The sequence below is a fragment of the Aquarana catesbeiana genome, linkage group LG01 (assembly GCF_042186555.1).
Source record: "Aquarana catesbeiana isolate 2022-GZ linkage group LG01, ASM4218655v1, whole genome shotgun sequence".
In the NCBI taxonomy this organism is placed as follows: domain Eukaryota; kingdom Metazoa; phylum Chordata; class Amphibia; order Anura; family Ranidae; genus Aquarana; species Aquarana catesbeiana.
This window is the reverse complement of record NC_133324.1, coordinates 341,495,962-341,512,283: the sequence shown is the minus strand read 5'-3', so window position 1 is coordinate 341,512,283 and position 16,322 is coordinate 341,495,962. Positions and strand designations below refer to the sequence as shown.

Genomic DNA, 16,322 nt, shown 5'->3' with positions numbered 1-16,322 from the left:
GGCCCACCCTTTGCAGCTATAACAGCTTCAACTCTTCTGGGAAGGCTGTCCACAAGGTTTAGGAGTGTGTCTATAGGAATGTCTGACCATTCTTCCAGAGGCGCATTTGTGAGGTCAGGCACTGATGTTGGACAAGAAGGCCTGGCTTGCAGTCTCCGCTCTAATTCACCCCAAAGGTGATCTGTCGGGGAGAGTTTAGTACTCTGTGCAGGCCAGTCAAGTTCCTCCACCCCAAACTCGCTCATCCATGTCTTTATGGACCTTGCTTTGGGCACTGGTCCAAATCATCTGGTGGAGGGGGGATTATGGTGTGGGGTTGTTTTTCATGGCTTGGGCTTGGCTTCTTAGTTCCAGTGAAGAGAAATCTTAAGGCGTCAACATACCAAGACATTTTGGACAATTTCATGCTCCCAACTTTGTGGAAACAGTTTGGGGCTGGCTGTTCCAACATGACTGCACACCAGTGCACAAAACAAGGTCCATAAAGACATGGATGAGTGAGTTTGGGGTGGCCTGCACAGAGTCCTGACCTCAACCCAATAGAACACCTTTGGGGTGAATTAGAGCAGAGACTGTGAGTCAGGCCTTCTTGTCCACATCAGTGCCTGACCTCACAAATGTGCTTTTGGAAGAATGGTCAAACATCCCCATACACACACTACTAAACCTTTTGGACAGCCTTCCCAGAAGAATTGAAGCTGTTATAGCTGTAAAGGTTGGGCCAACTCAATATTGAACCCTACGGACTAAGACTGGGATGCCATTAAAGTTCATGTGCGTGTAAAGGCAGACATCCTAATGCTTTTGGTAATATACTGTAGTGTATATGTCAAGATCACTTAACCATCATATTCCTAATATTAAAAAAATTGTCAGACATAAGTTATTCACTTACTAGGCAACACAGTCAGCTTTGTGCCAGATCCGAATATGTACTTCCATCCAACATTATTCACACTGCTAGAAACCCCTCTACACAAACAACCCTTGGGGAGGCTATTTTAAAATGCTTTCACTCAGCAATAACAGTTTTCACCCAAGATTTACACATTTGTCTATGTCTATGTGAATCCAGTGTGAAAACATTTATACATAGACCCCTTGATGTATTCAGAGATAAACATAATGTAGGATCTGAATACTAATAATGCTTCTCTGCCATTTTAAAGCACATTTGGCTTTTTAGTCTACCAATGCACTAATACATTTAGTTTTACTTCCTTTTTTAAGTTAGTCCCCGTTTTCTCCTTATTAAGATTATTTTTTCCATAAGAACATGTGGATAAACCTATTTAAATTGCAATCTAGTTTTTTAATTCCAGAAATTACATTTTTGATCATTTTAGTGTGTATCTAACCCAAACATGGCAACCTAAATCTGGCATTCATAGATAAGAGAGAAATGGTAAAAGTTAATTGACATCATTACTTCATTTAAGTTACTGATTTGATTTGTGTAACTCTCTGCCTATTGGTTTCTGTATTACACCATGTACTGGGATTTTGAAGCGTGTATGTTATTTGTATAATATTTTGGTGGAGATAATATTTTAAACAAAGCTATCATAGCTTTATTCCAGTAATACTCACTTGGAATCACGGTCACTTCAGTTCCTGCTCCAAATATAAGCTTGTTGTAACCACCAGAATCACACAGTGATAGATTCTGTATCATTTACCTGTACCTGTTCTATATCATTTACCTGTACCTGTTCTGTATCATTTATGTAAACCTAAGGTCTTGCTAAACCTGATTTTCCAACTCATCTGTGACAAGTAGGAATTTAAAATTCACATCACTGTATGTCTTTTGTCTATTAATTTACATTTTCGGACCACTGTGTTTTAAACTTTTATTGAGAAAAAAAACTTACCACCCACCCTAGAGTTTGGCTGTATAGTAGAAACTGATCCCCAATATTTCTTAGAACCGTGCAGATTTTTCTTTCCATTAATAACAAATTGATATTTATGATCCTCCACTGCTATGTTATATTCAAGAAAATACTTATTTTGTATAAACTGTTGAATTGCATGAGGTAGTGATGTTAGAAATTCTTAATTATTTCAAACATCAATGTAAAGAAAATATTTTTCTCTGAAAGAATGATATCCAACATTACAATTGGAGGATATATGGTTAAGCTCTAAACTTGGGATTTTAAACCACAGCCATCAGCATCAATCACTGTGATAGTTTGACATGAACTATTCTTGAATCTAAATTCCTTATTCTATACATTTTTCAATATAGGATGCTATTTTATTTATGTTTTACCATTATTAATACCATTATCTCCATTGTTGAGCCTGCTGTTATTTGTATTATGCGGTTCCATTTATCCAAACAGCAAAAAATAAATATAAACTATAAGTAGAAATAGGATTGTAATAAAATGCATGAAAACAGTTTTATGAAAAATGTATGTATAATGACTTACTAGGTTTAATATTTAGCATAGTTCCTGAGCCAAATATCACTTTCCTTCCACCAGTACTTGCACACTGATACATGGCATTACACTTCAGCTACCCATTGATGTTAGCTAACAAGGAAATGGTTGGTATGCCCTTTTGTAAAAGAGATTTAGAAATCCTTAATATGCATTTAGTAGTACAACTGTTTATTTTACTGTAAGTTCTTAACTAGTTAAAAAGGCCTAATAATCAATAGGGGAATTGACTTTTAATGTGTTAAATTAGACTAAAAAGATGACATGGTTGGTATACCCTTTTGTAAAAGAGATTTAGTAGTACAGCTGTGTTTCATATTTTTTATTTGATAACTTTTATTTTACATCAAATCCTTATCTAGTTAATAGGCTTAATAGGCCATAGGGAATTTTCATTTTAATGTAATACATTAACTGAAATTCATAGCTGTTTTGTCTGATAGACTGGCTATTTGGTTTATTTTAAAGGAGAAGTATGACCAAATCTGTTCTGTCCCTACTTCTCCTATGGATCATAGGAGTGCACTTCGTTCTGCACTCCTGTGACCCATTTTCAGCTGAAGTGGCCTAAAGCACGCTGTCCACTGATGTCTCTCCGGACTCTGGAAAGATCCCAACTTTAAATTCAGGATCTACCCAGATGCCTGGACTGGCAGCTGGCTCAGCCGCTCAGTGAGCCACTGTGAGTCTAAGCCACCCATTCCCACTCCCTCCACAGCCCGGCGCTCCAGAGGGGCAGAGCAGAGAGCTAGTGACTGACACTCATTGGCTCTCTGCTCACTGAAGTCTGAGAACTGAGCAATCAGTGGTGTTTGATTCCTCAGCTCCCAGTCTTAGAAGTGGCAGGGGACAGATGCAGAGATGCAGCATCGGAATAATGCTCCATGCACCTAGGTGTATATATATATATATATATATATATATATATATAATTTTTTAGAAACCCATACTTCTCTTTTAAATGGACTATGAGCCTCGTGTCCGTTGGGTAAGGCAGACACCTATGTCACTGTCTTGTTAGGAACAAAACACATTTGTCAGGTTGGAGTTTTTTCAACTGACCACTAATCTATAATCTATAATCTATATGTAGATTTAGAAACTAAAACCAGTATAACAGTCAAAATATGTGCTATTTGACTCAGCCACTGCTCACTCCAAAATTAAATCAACTAAATTCACAAAGTAATTAAAATGTTGTATATTTTCCCTTTATCATACTAGATGACTAAGTCTGCACTGTCTTAGTTGGATAGAACAAGCCATATTAGAAGCGTTAATTTAAATGTTTGCTTGATTCTTTAATCTCACTTGAATTATTTGAAATATTACGTTAAGAAGAAAAAATATACCCAATAATTACTTCATGATTTATGATATTCTTATTGAAGCACTTACCAGGTTTAACCACCAGTTTTGTTCCAAAGCCAAAAACTAGCTTCCCAAAACTTCCAGTATCACAGTGATACATACTTATGCAAAATGTGTTACAGCCAATGCATAAGTTTTATTTTAAAGCAATTTCAAACCCTCAAAAAGGAATATAAAATACATTTTAATGATAAAGGACTACTTGCTGACATGAACTTAGGGTGGGGTAACAAAAAAAATTATTGCCATAGCATCATCTTAAACATCCTTAAAAATGGTTACAAATTGGTATATTTCCAAAAAAATTGATAAATATGTGGGAAATGCTTTCATAATATTGAGGTACATTGTTTACTTACTAGGCAAAACTGTCAACTTGGTCCCAGTGCCTAAAATCAGTTTCCAGCTGCCACCAGTATTAGCACAGTCATGTACCCTATTGCATAAAACATGTCTGTTTGATGGCTTGTGTAACTGCATCTATACTTTACTTGGCAACTGTAAAATGACCATATTCAATGATACTTAAATCATTTTATTACTTAAGCTTATGTTAAGCAAAATGATTATTCCAGTGTATTAAAAATTACAATCCATTTATAATGTCTGCTACGTATATGGGTCCTTTATGAGTATATTATATATTATATTATATTATATAATATATTATATTCACCAGCTTACAAAATTAGATGAATTTTGATTATATTAAAAAAGACAAGGTGATGGACTCATAATAAAGCAGGCAGGACAATTCTGTCTGCCTGGAGTATTCCCTTTTTGGCAGAAATATATTATGTTAATTTGCAAAAAAGAATAAGCTATTGTTAAATTTCAATTCAGCTGATAAGGAAATGTAAACAATCTGGATTTTCAATTAACATCTCAGCTTTCATATGTATGTAATGTAACTTTGATATGCTGTTTTGAATGCATATATTCGCACTATATGTCATGTATGTGTGAAATGATATGTGTGCCCTTCATAGATATCTGTTGAAAATCTCCAATGACATATTACACTATATGCTGTATTTATTAGGTAAATATCATGACTATAAAAATCATGTTAAATATTTCAATACTAAGGAAAATAACATACTTACTTGGCAGGACAGCTAGCTTTGTCCCACTTCCGAATATCAGTTTATTGCTGGCTCCATAATAAGCACAGTCAGACATACCAATACACTAACTATACTTCCTAAAGACTATATCCATCCATCATAATTTGATGATCTCTTTTACAGTTTAATACATTTACATACAATACACATCGTGTATTGCATTTTTGTATACAGAAATATGTAAAAAAACATACACTGTAATTCAGAGTATATACTTATAAGTCCCATATCAAGTATGATGGTATCAGTTTATTGAAAATATAAAGAATAATTACTCTCTGTAGTTATCCTTTGCTGTATGCACCTCTGCAACTGCTGTTTTCCATTTGATTACCGGTTAAATATTAAAACAGCGTTCTCTGAATTTAGGCCGATTGTACATGGGAAGGAAAAATACTGCTTTTTAAGGTATTTTTATGCCTCTGCAAATAGCTCTATTTTAGCCAATGTGTCCATGCATATTGTGACTTTCAAATTCGTATTTTAGAGCAGCATTTCAGGACATGAAAAATGCCCAAACCTACATATGAAGAAGAGCTTACCTGCATAATTTATATGCATAAACATGCATAAATGCATTCTAGTGATTAGAATAAATTAATACACACTTCTAAATGCCTTATCCCTGTACACATGCAAAGCATGTAATTACATGTCTAAACAAGCAATTTTTATGCTGGATTTTTCTGCCAGCTCCTGGCAGAGAGACCCAGCATGCATAGGAGTATTTTAATATTGCCTGCATGAGGTCTTACATGCCCAATGTCTGATCCTAAGGATTTTAACAGCTTCAACAATTATTGCTTTAGCCACTGACACTCTATGCAGACTCCCAAACATTCCCCATCATCTCTTCTACAATATAAGCCCTAGTTGCCTGTCAACCCTGCTGAAATATATTTCCCTGAAAGAAAGATGTCCAACATTACAATTAGAGGGTATATTGGTAATGTCTAAACTTGGGATTTTAAACCACAGCCATCAGCATCAAACACTGATAGTTTGAATTGAGAGATCCAAATGCATTATTCTATTAATTTTTAAAATATAGGAATTACTCCACTGTACTAGGATTTTGAAACCTGTATGTTATTTGTATATTATTTTGGTGGATACAATATCTTAAACAAAGCTATAATATCTTTATTCCAGTAATACCTTTTAATACTCACTTGCTCTCATGGTTACTTTGGTTCCGGATCCAAATATAAGCTTGTAACTACCAAAATCACACAGTGATAGATTCTATACCAATTACCTGTACATCATATCAATGTAAACCTCAAGCTGAGGTCCTACTTTGCCTAATGTTTTTAACTCATCAGTGACAAACTTTCTCTGAAAGAATGATATCCAACCTTACAATCAGAGGGTATATGGGTATGTTCTGAACCTGGGATAGTTTGACGTGAAAGACCCATGTTTAAATTTTCAGGTATGTATAATAGCAAGTAATGCTTTGAGGAACAATCCACATTCCTTATTCTATTATTGTTTTAATATAGGATGCTATTTTCTTTATTATTATTATTATTATTATTATTATTATTATTATTATAACTATTATCACCACTGTGAAGTTCATTGTTATTTATAAAATACTGTGTGTTACATGTATCCAAAGAGCAAACAAGTAAATATAATTTATGAGCAGAAATAGCATTGTAATGTATGCAAATTGTTGTATGAAAAATATATGTATAATGACTTACTAGGTTTAATATTTAGCATAGTTCCTGAGCCAAATATCACTTTCCATCCACCAGTATTTGCACACTGATGCACGCCATTACACTTTAGCTACCCATTGATGTTAGCTAACAAGGAAATGGTTGGTATGCCCTTTTGTAAAAGAGATTTAGAAATCCTTAATATGCATTTAGTAGTACAACTGTTTATTTTACTGTAAGTTCTTAACTAGTTAAAAAGGCTTAATAATCAATAGGGGAATTTACTTTTAATGTGTTAAATTAGACTAAAAAGACTATGCGCCTCATGTCCATGGGGAGAGCCAGGAATGAATGTCATGAGACAAAAAAGAAATCGGATTTTTTTCAACTGACCACTAATCTATACTTAAATTTAGACACTTAAACATAGTATAGTCATAATATGTGTTATTTGCATTGACACAGCCTCCAAAGACTAAAACAACTAAATACAGAAAGAAATAAAAATTTTCTTTTTTTTTTCTTAACCATACTGGATGCCCAAGGCCTAGATTTTCTCATCTAACATAATGCTTGTATTTGTATTTACCCCCTAAGTTAGCAGCTTTATTACGCATAGTTAATAACTGTGGGTTAATTGTGATACCACTGGTATTTCAATATTCGATGGGGTTGATTTATTAACCGATTCCCGACCAGCCGCTGTCATTACACTGTGGCAGGTCGGCACATTACCGCGAACCGTCATAGCTGTACGTCGGCCCTTTAAGCGGAGATAGCAGGCACGCGCGCACACGCCCACTGCATTGCGGAGGTGCCGATGCTTATGGCCAGCGGTCGCGATGACCATTGGCCATGTGCAATCACGGGCATGAGAGCCAGAACAGGGACATGTGTGTGTGTAAACACATAAATCCCTGTTCTGTGAGGAGAGGAGAGACAGATCGCATGTTCCTACTAGCAAATTAATTAACAAAATTGACAGAAATTAAGCCATGTTCCCTTTGAATAGCCAATGGGAGAATCAAGAAAAAAATTAATTTTGCCTTACATGAGATTGGATGATAGTCAAGAATACAGCTGTGCTTTATTCAATAAGCTCAGAAAATATTTTGAATTCCCTTAGTGAATCAACTCCAATGTTTCTCACACCTTAAATTATCATTACAGTTTGTGATAATTATGTTGTTTTAGGTCCAGAATTCAAACTAATGCATAAACATTACACATGTCTATGGCGACAAAGACCTCCATTGTTCTCAAAATACTTTTTTTCAATTGCAATAAATTATGTGTGCATAAAATAAAGCTTTACTAAGAAATTGTTTACTAAACATATACTGTATCATTTTACTTACTAGGCATGACTGTCAGTACTGTCCCTGTTCCAAATAATAGTTTGCCACCAGCAAAATTTGCACAATGATATGTGCCCTGACAAATAATGTGAGAGTTTCTTCCTCTGCATATACAATGCTGGCAATTTACAGTATTTTATGACAGAGGTACACAGCCACGACTGAACTTTTTTATTATGAATGTGATGACTTAGGATTATGGAAAAAAGAGGAATTTTTTTTTTACTATAGCTAAGAGAAGTTATTAATATGTATGATAGTAATAAACAACCCCAGTATAAAAACATATTAGGGTTGCTTTACTTAAGGAGTAATGCATTTTCACTTAGCAAAATAAACACTTACTTATGTATGAACACGTTTACTTGCACTATATAAACATATGCAAAGTAAAATCCTGTTGTATTTTATTTAATTCTCTTGTACATGATTGGGTATTGGCAAACATAGTCTCACTTTGTTCCCAAAGCTAGCTGAACATTTACTGTTAAGCATATTGTTCAGTATTCCAGTAATATCATTTAACTTAGAAAGCCAAAGGGGAAAGCTGTGAATTATAGGACAACTTTTAAAGAATAACTATAATTAAATAAAACATAAAGTGCGTGTTTGTTATCAGCACATATATTATGCTTTGCATGCAAAGGCTGAGTTGCTCAACATGAGTGAATCTTGTCAGATCACAGATTTGCACTAATAAGTATATGGCCAGACCTGGCCATATATTATACTATAAACTGGTTGTTAGTTCATATTCCTGGTCATTTAGAGGTACAAAAAGAGACATCAGTAACCATATACACATATTGTGTGTATACTACTTGATAGTTTTTTCTATGCTGCCCAGTATCTGACTAGATGACAACTTTGGGAGTGGACAGAGAGAGTCAGTAATCATTTGGCATATTAGATCTAAATGTGCCCTTTTTGCCAATCATCCAGCCTGGATATGGGTAATTCAGAATATATTTAAAGACAAATCTTTTCTTTTTTTTTTGTATGGGATAGGGTAGGGAATGGTTAAAGCCTGTGTCAGATTTTATCTGTCCCAATGGGAAGATTTCTCTTAACTTTCTGTCCTGTACACACAAATGGAAGTGCAAATGATCCTTCCAAAAATCTCCTCTTAGACTATTATTACAGTAACAGGTGTTCTCACTGGAAGATTTACAATGATCTCCTGTTTTGGTGATAGCTGTAATATGTTGTTTTTTCCTATCACTTCCTCTACCAGCAAAATTAGTGCTACCAGCAACAATATCCAGGGTGAATCTCTCCATGGGGCACATAGACAGCAATAAAAACCTGACAGAGGTTCCCTACTCTGTGCATAACAAACGAAATAAACAAAAAAGTTTGGGTTTCATATTTAATTTACCAGTTTGAGTAATATTCAATTAATATATATATATATATATATATATATATATATATATATATATATATATATATATATATATATATATATATTTTTTTTTTTTTGTGTGCTGTTCTTTCAAATAGAAATTGTTCCTGTTAAATTATTAAATACAAAAATCCATCTTTTAATCACATCAATACACAATATATATATATATATATATATATATATATATATATATATATATATATATGTATATATATTATACACTATATTACCAAAAGTATTGGGACGTCTGCCTTTACACACACATGAACTTTAATGCCGTCCCAGTCTTAGTCCGTAGGGTACAATATTGATTTGGCCCACCCTTTGCAGCTATAACAGCTTCAACTCTTCTGGGAAGGCTGTCCACAAGGTTTAGGAGTGTGTCTATGGGAATGTTTGACCATTCTTCCAGAAGCGCCTTTGTGAGGTCAGGCACTGATGTTCGATGAGAAGGCCTGGCTCACAGTCTCTGCTCTAATTCATCCCAAAGGTGTTCTATCAGGTTGAGTTTAGTACTCTGTGCAGGCCAGCCAAGTTCCTCCACTCCAAACTCGCTCATCCATGTCTTTACGGACCTTGCTTTGGACACTGGTCCAAATCATCTGGTGGAGGGGGGATTATGGTGTGGGGTTGTTTTTCATGGCTTGGGCTTGGCTTCTTAGTTCCAGTAAAGAGAACTCTTAAGGCGTCAGCATACCAAGACATTTTGGACAATTTCATGCTCCCAACTTTGTGGGAACACTTTGGGGATGGACCCTTCCTGTTCCAACATGACTGTACACCAGTGCAAAAAACAAGGTCCATAAAGACATGGATGAGCAAGTTTGGGGTGGCCCGCACAGAGTCCTGACCTCAACCCGAGAGAACACCTTTGGGGTGAATTAGAGCAGAGACTGCGAGTCAGGCCTTCTTGTCCACATCAGTGCCTGACCTCACAAATGTGCTTCTGGAAGAATGGTCAAACATTCCCATAGACACACTCCTAAACCTTTTGGACAGCCTTCCCAGAAGAATTGAAACTGTTATAGCTGTAAAGGTTGGGCCAACTCAATATTGAAACCTATGGACTAAGACTGGGATGCCATTAAAGTTCATGTGCGTGTAAAGACAGACATCCCAATACTTTTGGTAATATACTGTAGTGTATATGTCAAGATCACTTAACCATCATATTCCTAATATAAAAAAATAGTCAGACATTAGTTATTTACTTACTAGGCAACACAGTCAGCTTTGTGCCAGATCCGAATATGTACTTCCATCCAACATTATTCACACTGCTAGAAACCCCTCTACACAAACAACCCTTGGGGAGGCTATTTTAAAATGCTTTCACTCAGCACTAACAGTTTTCACCCAAGATTTACACATTTGTCTATGTCTATGTGAATCTAGTGTGAAAACATTTATACATAAACCCCTTGATGTATTCAGAGATAAACATAATGTAGGATCTGAATTCTAATAATGCTTCTCTGCCATTTTAAAGCACATTTGGCTTTGTCTTTGCTTTGGCTTTTAAGTTAGTCCCCGTTTTCTCCTTATTATGATTATTTTTCCATAAGAACATGTGGATAAACCTATTTAAATTGCAATACAGTTATTTAATTCCAGAAATAAAATTTTTGATCATTTTAGTATGTCTCTAACCCAAACATGGCAACCTAATCTGGCATTCATAGATAAGAGAGAAATGGTAAAAGTTATTGACATCATTACTTCATTTAAGTTACTGATTTGATTTGTGGAACTCTCTGCCTATTGGTTTCTGTATTACACCATGTACTGGCATTTTGAAGCATGTATGTTATTTGTATAATATTTTGGTGGAGATAATATTTTAAACAAAGCTATAATAGCTTTATTCCAGTAATACTCACTTGGTCTCACGGTCACTTCAGTTCCTGCTCCAAATATAAGCTTGTAACCACCAGAATCACACAGTGATAGATTCTGTATCATTTACCTATACCAATGTAAACCTCAAGCTAAGGTCTTGCTAAACCTGATTTTCCATCTCGTCTGTGAGAAAGAGGAATTTAAAATTCACATCACTGTGTGTCTTTTGTCTATTAATTTACATTTTCGGACCACTGTGTTTTAAACTTTTATTGAGAAAAAAAACTTTCCACCCACCCTGGAGATTTGGCTGTATAGTAGAAACTGATCCCCAACATTTCTTAGAACCGTGCAGATTTTTCTTTCCATTAATAACAAATTGATATTTATGATCCTCCACTGCTATGTTATATTCAAGAAATAACTTAGTTGGTATAAACTGTGGAATTGCATGAGGTAGTGATGTCAGAAATCCTTAATTATTTCAAACATCAATGTAAAGAAAATATTTTTCTCTGAAAGAATGATATCCAACATTACAATTGGAGGATATATGGGTAAGCTCTAAACTTGGGATTTTAAACCACAGCCATCAGCATCAATCACTGTGATAGTTTGACTTAAACGATCTAAATTCCTTATTCTATAAATTTTTCAATATAGGATGCTATTTTATTTATGTTTTATGATTATTATTACCATTATCTCCATTGTTAAGCCTGCTGTTATTTGTATTATGCGGTTCCATTTATCCAAACAGCAAAAAAGAAATATAAACTTTAAGTAGAAATAGGATTGTAATAAAATGTATGAAAACAGTTTTATGAAAAAATGTATGTATAATGACTTACTAGGTTTAATATTTAGCATAGTTCCTGAGCCAAATATCACTTTCCTTCCACCAGTATTTGCACACTGATACATGGCATTACACTTCAGCTACCCATTGATGTTAGCTAACAATGACATGGTTGGTATACCCTACTGTAAAAGAAAATTTAGTAGTACAGCTGTGTTTTATATTTTTTATTTGATTACTTTTATTTTACCGTAAATCCTTATCTAGTTTAATAGGCTTATTAGTCCATAGGGAATTTTCATTTTAATGTAATACATTAACTGAAATTCATAGCTGTTTTGTCTGATAGACTGGCTATTTGGTTCATTTTAAAGAAGAAGTATGACCAAAGCTGTTCTGTCCCTACTTCTCCTATGGATCATAGGAGTGCACTTCGTTCTGCACTCCTGTGACCCATTTTCAGCTGACCTAAAGCACACTGTCCACTGATGTCTCTCCGGACTCTGGAAAGATCCCAACTTTAAATTCAGGATCTACCCAGATGCCTGGACTGGCAGCTGGCTCAGCCTCTCAGTGAGCCACTGAGAGTCTAAGCCACCCATTCCCACTTCCTCCACTGCCCGGCACTCCAGTGAGCAATAGAGGGGCAGAGCAGAGAGCTAGTGACTGACATTTATCGGCTCTCTGCTCACTGAAGCCTGGGAACTGAGTAATCAGTGGTGTTTGATCCCTCAGTTTCCAGTCTTAGATGTGGCAGGGGACAGATGCAGAGATGCAGCATCGGATTAATGCTGCATGTCCATCAGGTGATACAGATACCTATGTCACTGTCTTGATAGGAATAAAACATTTGTCAGGTTTGGAGTTTTTTCAACTGACCACTAATCTATAATCTATATGTAGATTTAGACACTAAAACCAGTATAACAGTCAGAATATGTGCTATTTGACTCAGCCAGTGCTCACTCCAAAATTAAATCAACTAAATTCACAAAGAAATTGAAATTGTCTATATTTTCCCTTTACCATACTAGATGTCTAAAATGGCATTTTCTTAGCTGAATAGAACAAGCCATATTAGAAGCGTTAATTTAAATGTTTGCTTGATTCTTTTATCGTACTTGAATTATTTGAAATATTACTTTAAGAAGAAAAAATATACCCCAATAATTAGTTCATCATTTATGATATTCTTATTGAAGCACTTACCAGGTTTAACCACCAGTTTTGTCCCAAAGCCAAAAACCAGCTTCCCATAACTTCCAGTATCACAGTGATACATACTTATGCAAAATGTGTTACAGCCAATACTTAAGTTGTATCCATGTTTTTTAACATGTATACAGCATATTCATTTTTTTAATAATTTTTATCTTAATTGTTCTTTGTCATGAAAAAGATAACTTTGATGCCTTTCTGCAAATACAACTACAGGGCTAATTAATTTGTATCTTTCGATCATCGTGCCATTTTTGATCAGTGACTCACTTACTTGTGAAGAACAATTAGACAGCCAATCAAATAGCATTTTCATTAAAGGTTCAGAAGGCAGCATAGCAATTTCCCTAATGACAAGATTCATTTACCTTACATTTATCATCATTAAACATTTAATTTAATCTAAGTGTAAATGTTATCATGCAAACTCTAAAATAAATTTTGCAAATCAGCTGTCGATTAATATTCATTTGTCTTCACATTAAAAAATTGCATAGGCTTACAAGTCACTTAACTTGAAACTAGATGATCAATAAGCTCTTAAACCTTTTACAAAGATAATTTTTCACTTGTGTTGTGTTCAACATGGCAATTAAAAAAAAAACAAATTTTAGCCTCCTAAAATAGACCATACAATTTTACAAAAATGAAATTCATTACTGCCTAAAATGTAAAGAGATTTATTTGCTATAAGAGCAATTTCAAACCCTCAAAAAGGAATATAAAATACATTTTAATGATAAAGGACTACTTGTTGACATGAACTTAGGGTGGGGTAACAAAAAAAAAAAAATATTGCCATAGCATCAACTTAAACATCCTTAAAAATTGTTACAAATTGGTATATTTCCAAAAAAATTGATAAATATGTGGGAAATGCTTTCATAATATTGAGGTACATTGTTTACTTACTAGGCAAAACTGTCAACTTGGTCCCAGTGCCAAAAATCAGTTTCCAGCTGCCACCAGCATTAGCACAGTCATGTACCCTATTGCATAAAACATGTCTGTTTGATGGCTTGTGTAACTGCATCTATACTGTACTTGGCAACTGTAAAATGACCATCTTCATTTATACTTAAATTATTTTTCTACTTAAGCTTATGTTAAGCAAAATGAATATTCCAGTGTATTAAAAATTACTATCCATTTATAATGTCTGCTACGTATATGGGTCCTTTATGAGTATATTATATGCTGCTCACTAGAGTTGAAACATTCACCAGCTTACAAAATTAGATCAATTTTGATTATATTAAAAAAAACAAGGTGATGGACTCATAATAAAGCAGGCAGGACAATTCTGTCTGCCTGGAGTATGCCCTTTTTGGCAGAAATATATTATGTTAATTTGCAAAAAAGAATAAGCTATTGTTAAATTTCAATTCAGCTGATAAGGAAATGTAAACAATCTGGATTTTCCATTAACATCTCAGCTCTTATATGTATGTAATGTAACTTTGATATACTGTTTTGAATGCATATATTCGCACTATATGTCGTGTATGTGTGAAATGATATGTGTGCCCTTCATAGATATCTGTTGAAAATCTCCAATGACACATGTTACACTATATGCTGTATTTATTAGGTAAATATCATGATTATAAAAATCATGTTAAATATTTAAATACTGAGGAAAATAACATCATACTTACTTGGCAGGACAGCTAGCTTTGTCCCACTTCCGAATATCAATTTATTGCTGGCTCCATAATAAGCACAGTCAGACATACCAATACACTAACTATACTTCCTAAAGACTATATCCATCCATCATAATTTGATGATCTCTTTTCCAGTTTAATACATTGACATACAATACAGATCATGTATTGCATTTTTGTATACAGAAATATGTAAAAAAAACATACACTGTAATATAGAGTATATACTTATAAGACCCATATCAAGTATGATGGTATCAGTTTATTGAAAATATAAAGAATAATTACTCTCTGCAGTTATCCTTTGCTGTATGCACCTCTGCAACTGCTGTTTTCCATTTGATTACCGGTTAAATATTAAAACAGCGTTCATTGACTTTAGGCCCTATGTACATGGAAAGGAAAAATACTGCTTTTTAAGGTATTTTTTATGCCTCTGAAAATAGCTCTATTTTAGCCAATGTGACCATGCATATTGTGACATTCGAATTCATATTTTAGAGCAGCATTTCAGGACATAGAATTTATATGCATAAACATGCATAAATGCATTCTAGTGGTTAGAATAAATTAATATACGCTTCTAAACGCCGTATCCCTGTACACATGCAAAACGTGTAAAACATGTCTAAACAAGCAATTTTTCTGCTGGATTTTTCTGCCAGCTCCTGGCAGAGAGACCCAGCATGCATAGGAGTATTTTAATATTGCCTGCATGAGATCGTACATGCCCAATGTCTGATCCTAAGAATTTTAACAGCTTCAACAATTATTGCTTTAGCCACTGACACTCTATGCAGACTCCCAAACATTCCCCATCATCTCTTCTACAATATAAGCCCTAGTTGCCTGTCAACCCTGCTGAAATATATTTCCCTGAAAGAATGATATCCAACATTACAATTAGAGGGTATATTGGTAATGTCTAAACTTGGGGTTTTAAACCACAGCCATCAGCATCAAACACTGTGATAGTTTGACTTGAAAGATTCAAATGTGTTATTCTATTATTTTTTTAAATATAGGATGCTATATTTATGTTTTAACATTATCATAACCATTATCACCACTGTTAAGCCTGTTGTTATATACATGCTAGATATGCCATGTATCTAAACAACAAAAAAGAAATATATACTGTAGGCATAAATAGGTTTGTAATAAAATGCATGAAAACTGTTTTATGAAAATTACTGTATATTGACTTACTAGGTTTAATATTTAGCATAGTTCCTGAGCCAAATATCAATTTCCATCCACTAGTACTTGCACACTGATACACGCCATTACACCTCAGCTACCCATTGATGTTAGCTAACAATGAAATGGTTGGTATACCCTTTTGTAAAAGAGATTTAGTAGTACAGTCGCAAGTGACCATAGTGTTTTATATATTGTATTTGATTACAGTA

General features: G+C 34.4%; 1 gene segment (V, D, J or C); it reads right to left on the bottom strand.

The window, feature by feature from the left end:
- Positions 1-13,322, bottom strand: part of LOC141145393 (T cell receptor alpha chain constant-like) — a 32,961-nt gene extending 19,639 nt beyond the window's left edge. The window contains 1 exon segment of the C gene segment in view: positions 13,235-13,322. Coding sequence covers positions 13,235-13,307 — 73 coding nt within the window.
- Between the last annotated feature and the right edge of the window lie 3,000 nt (positions 13,323-16,322).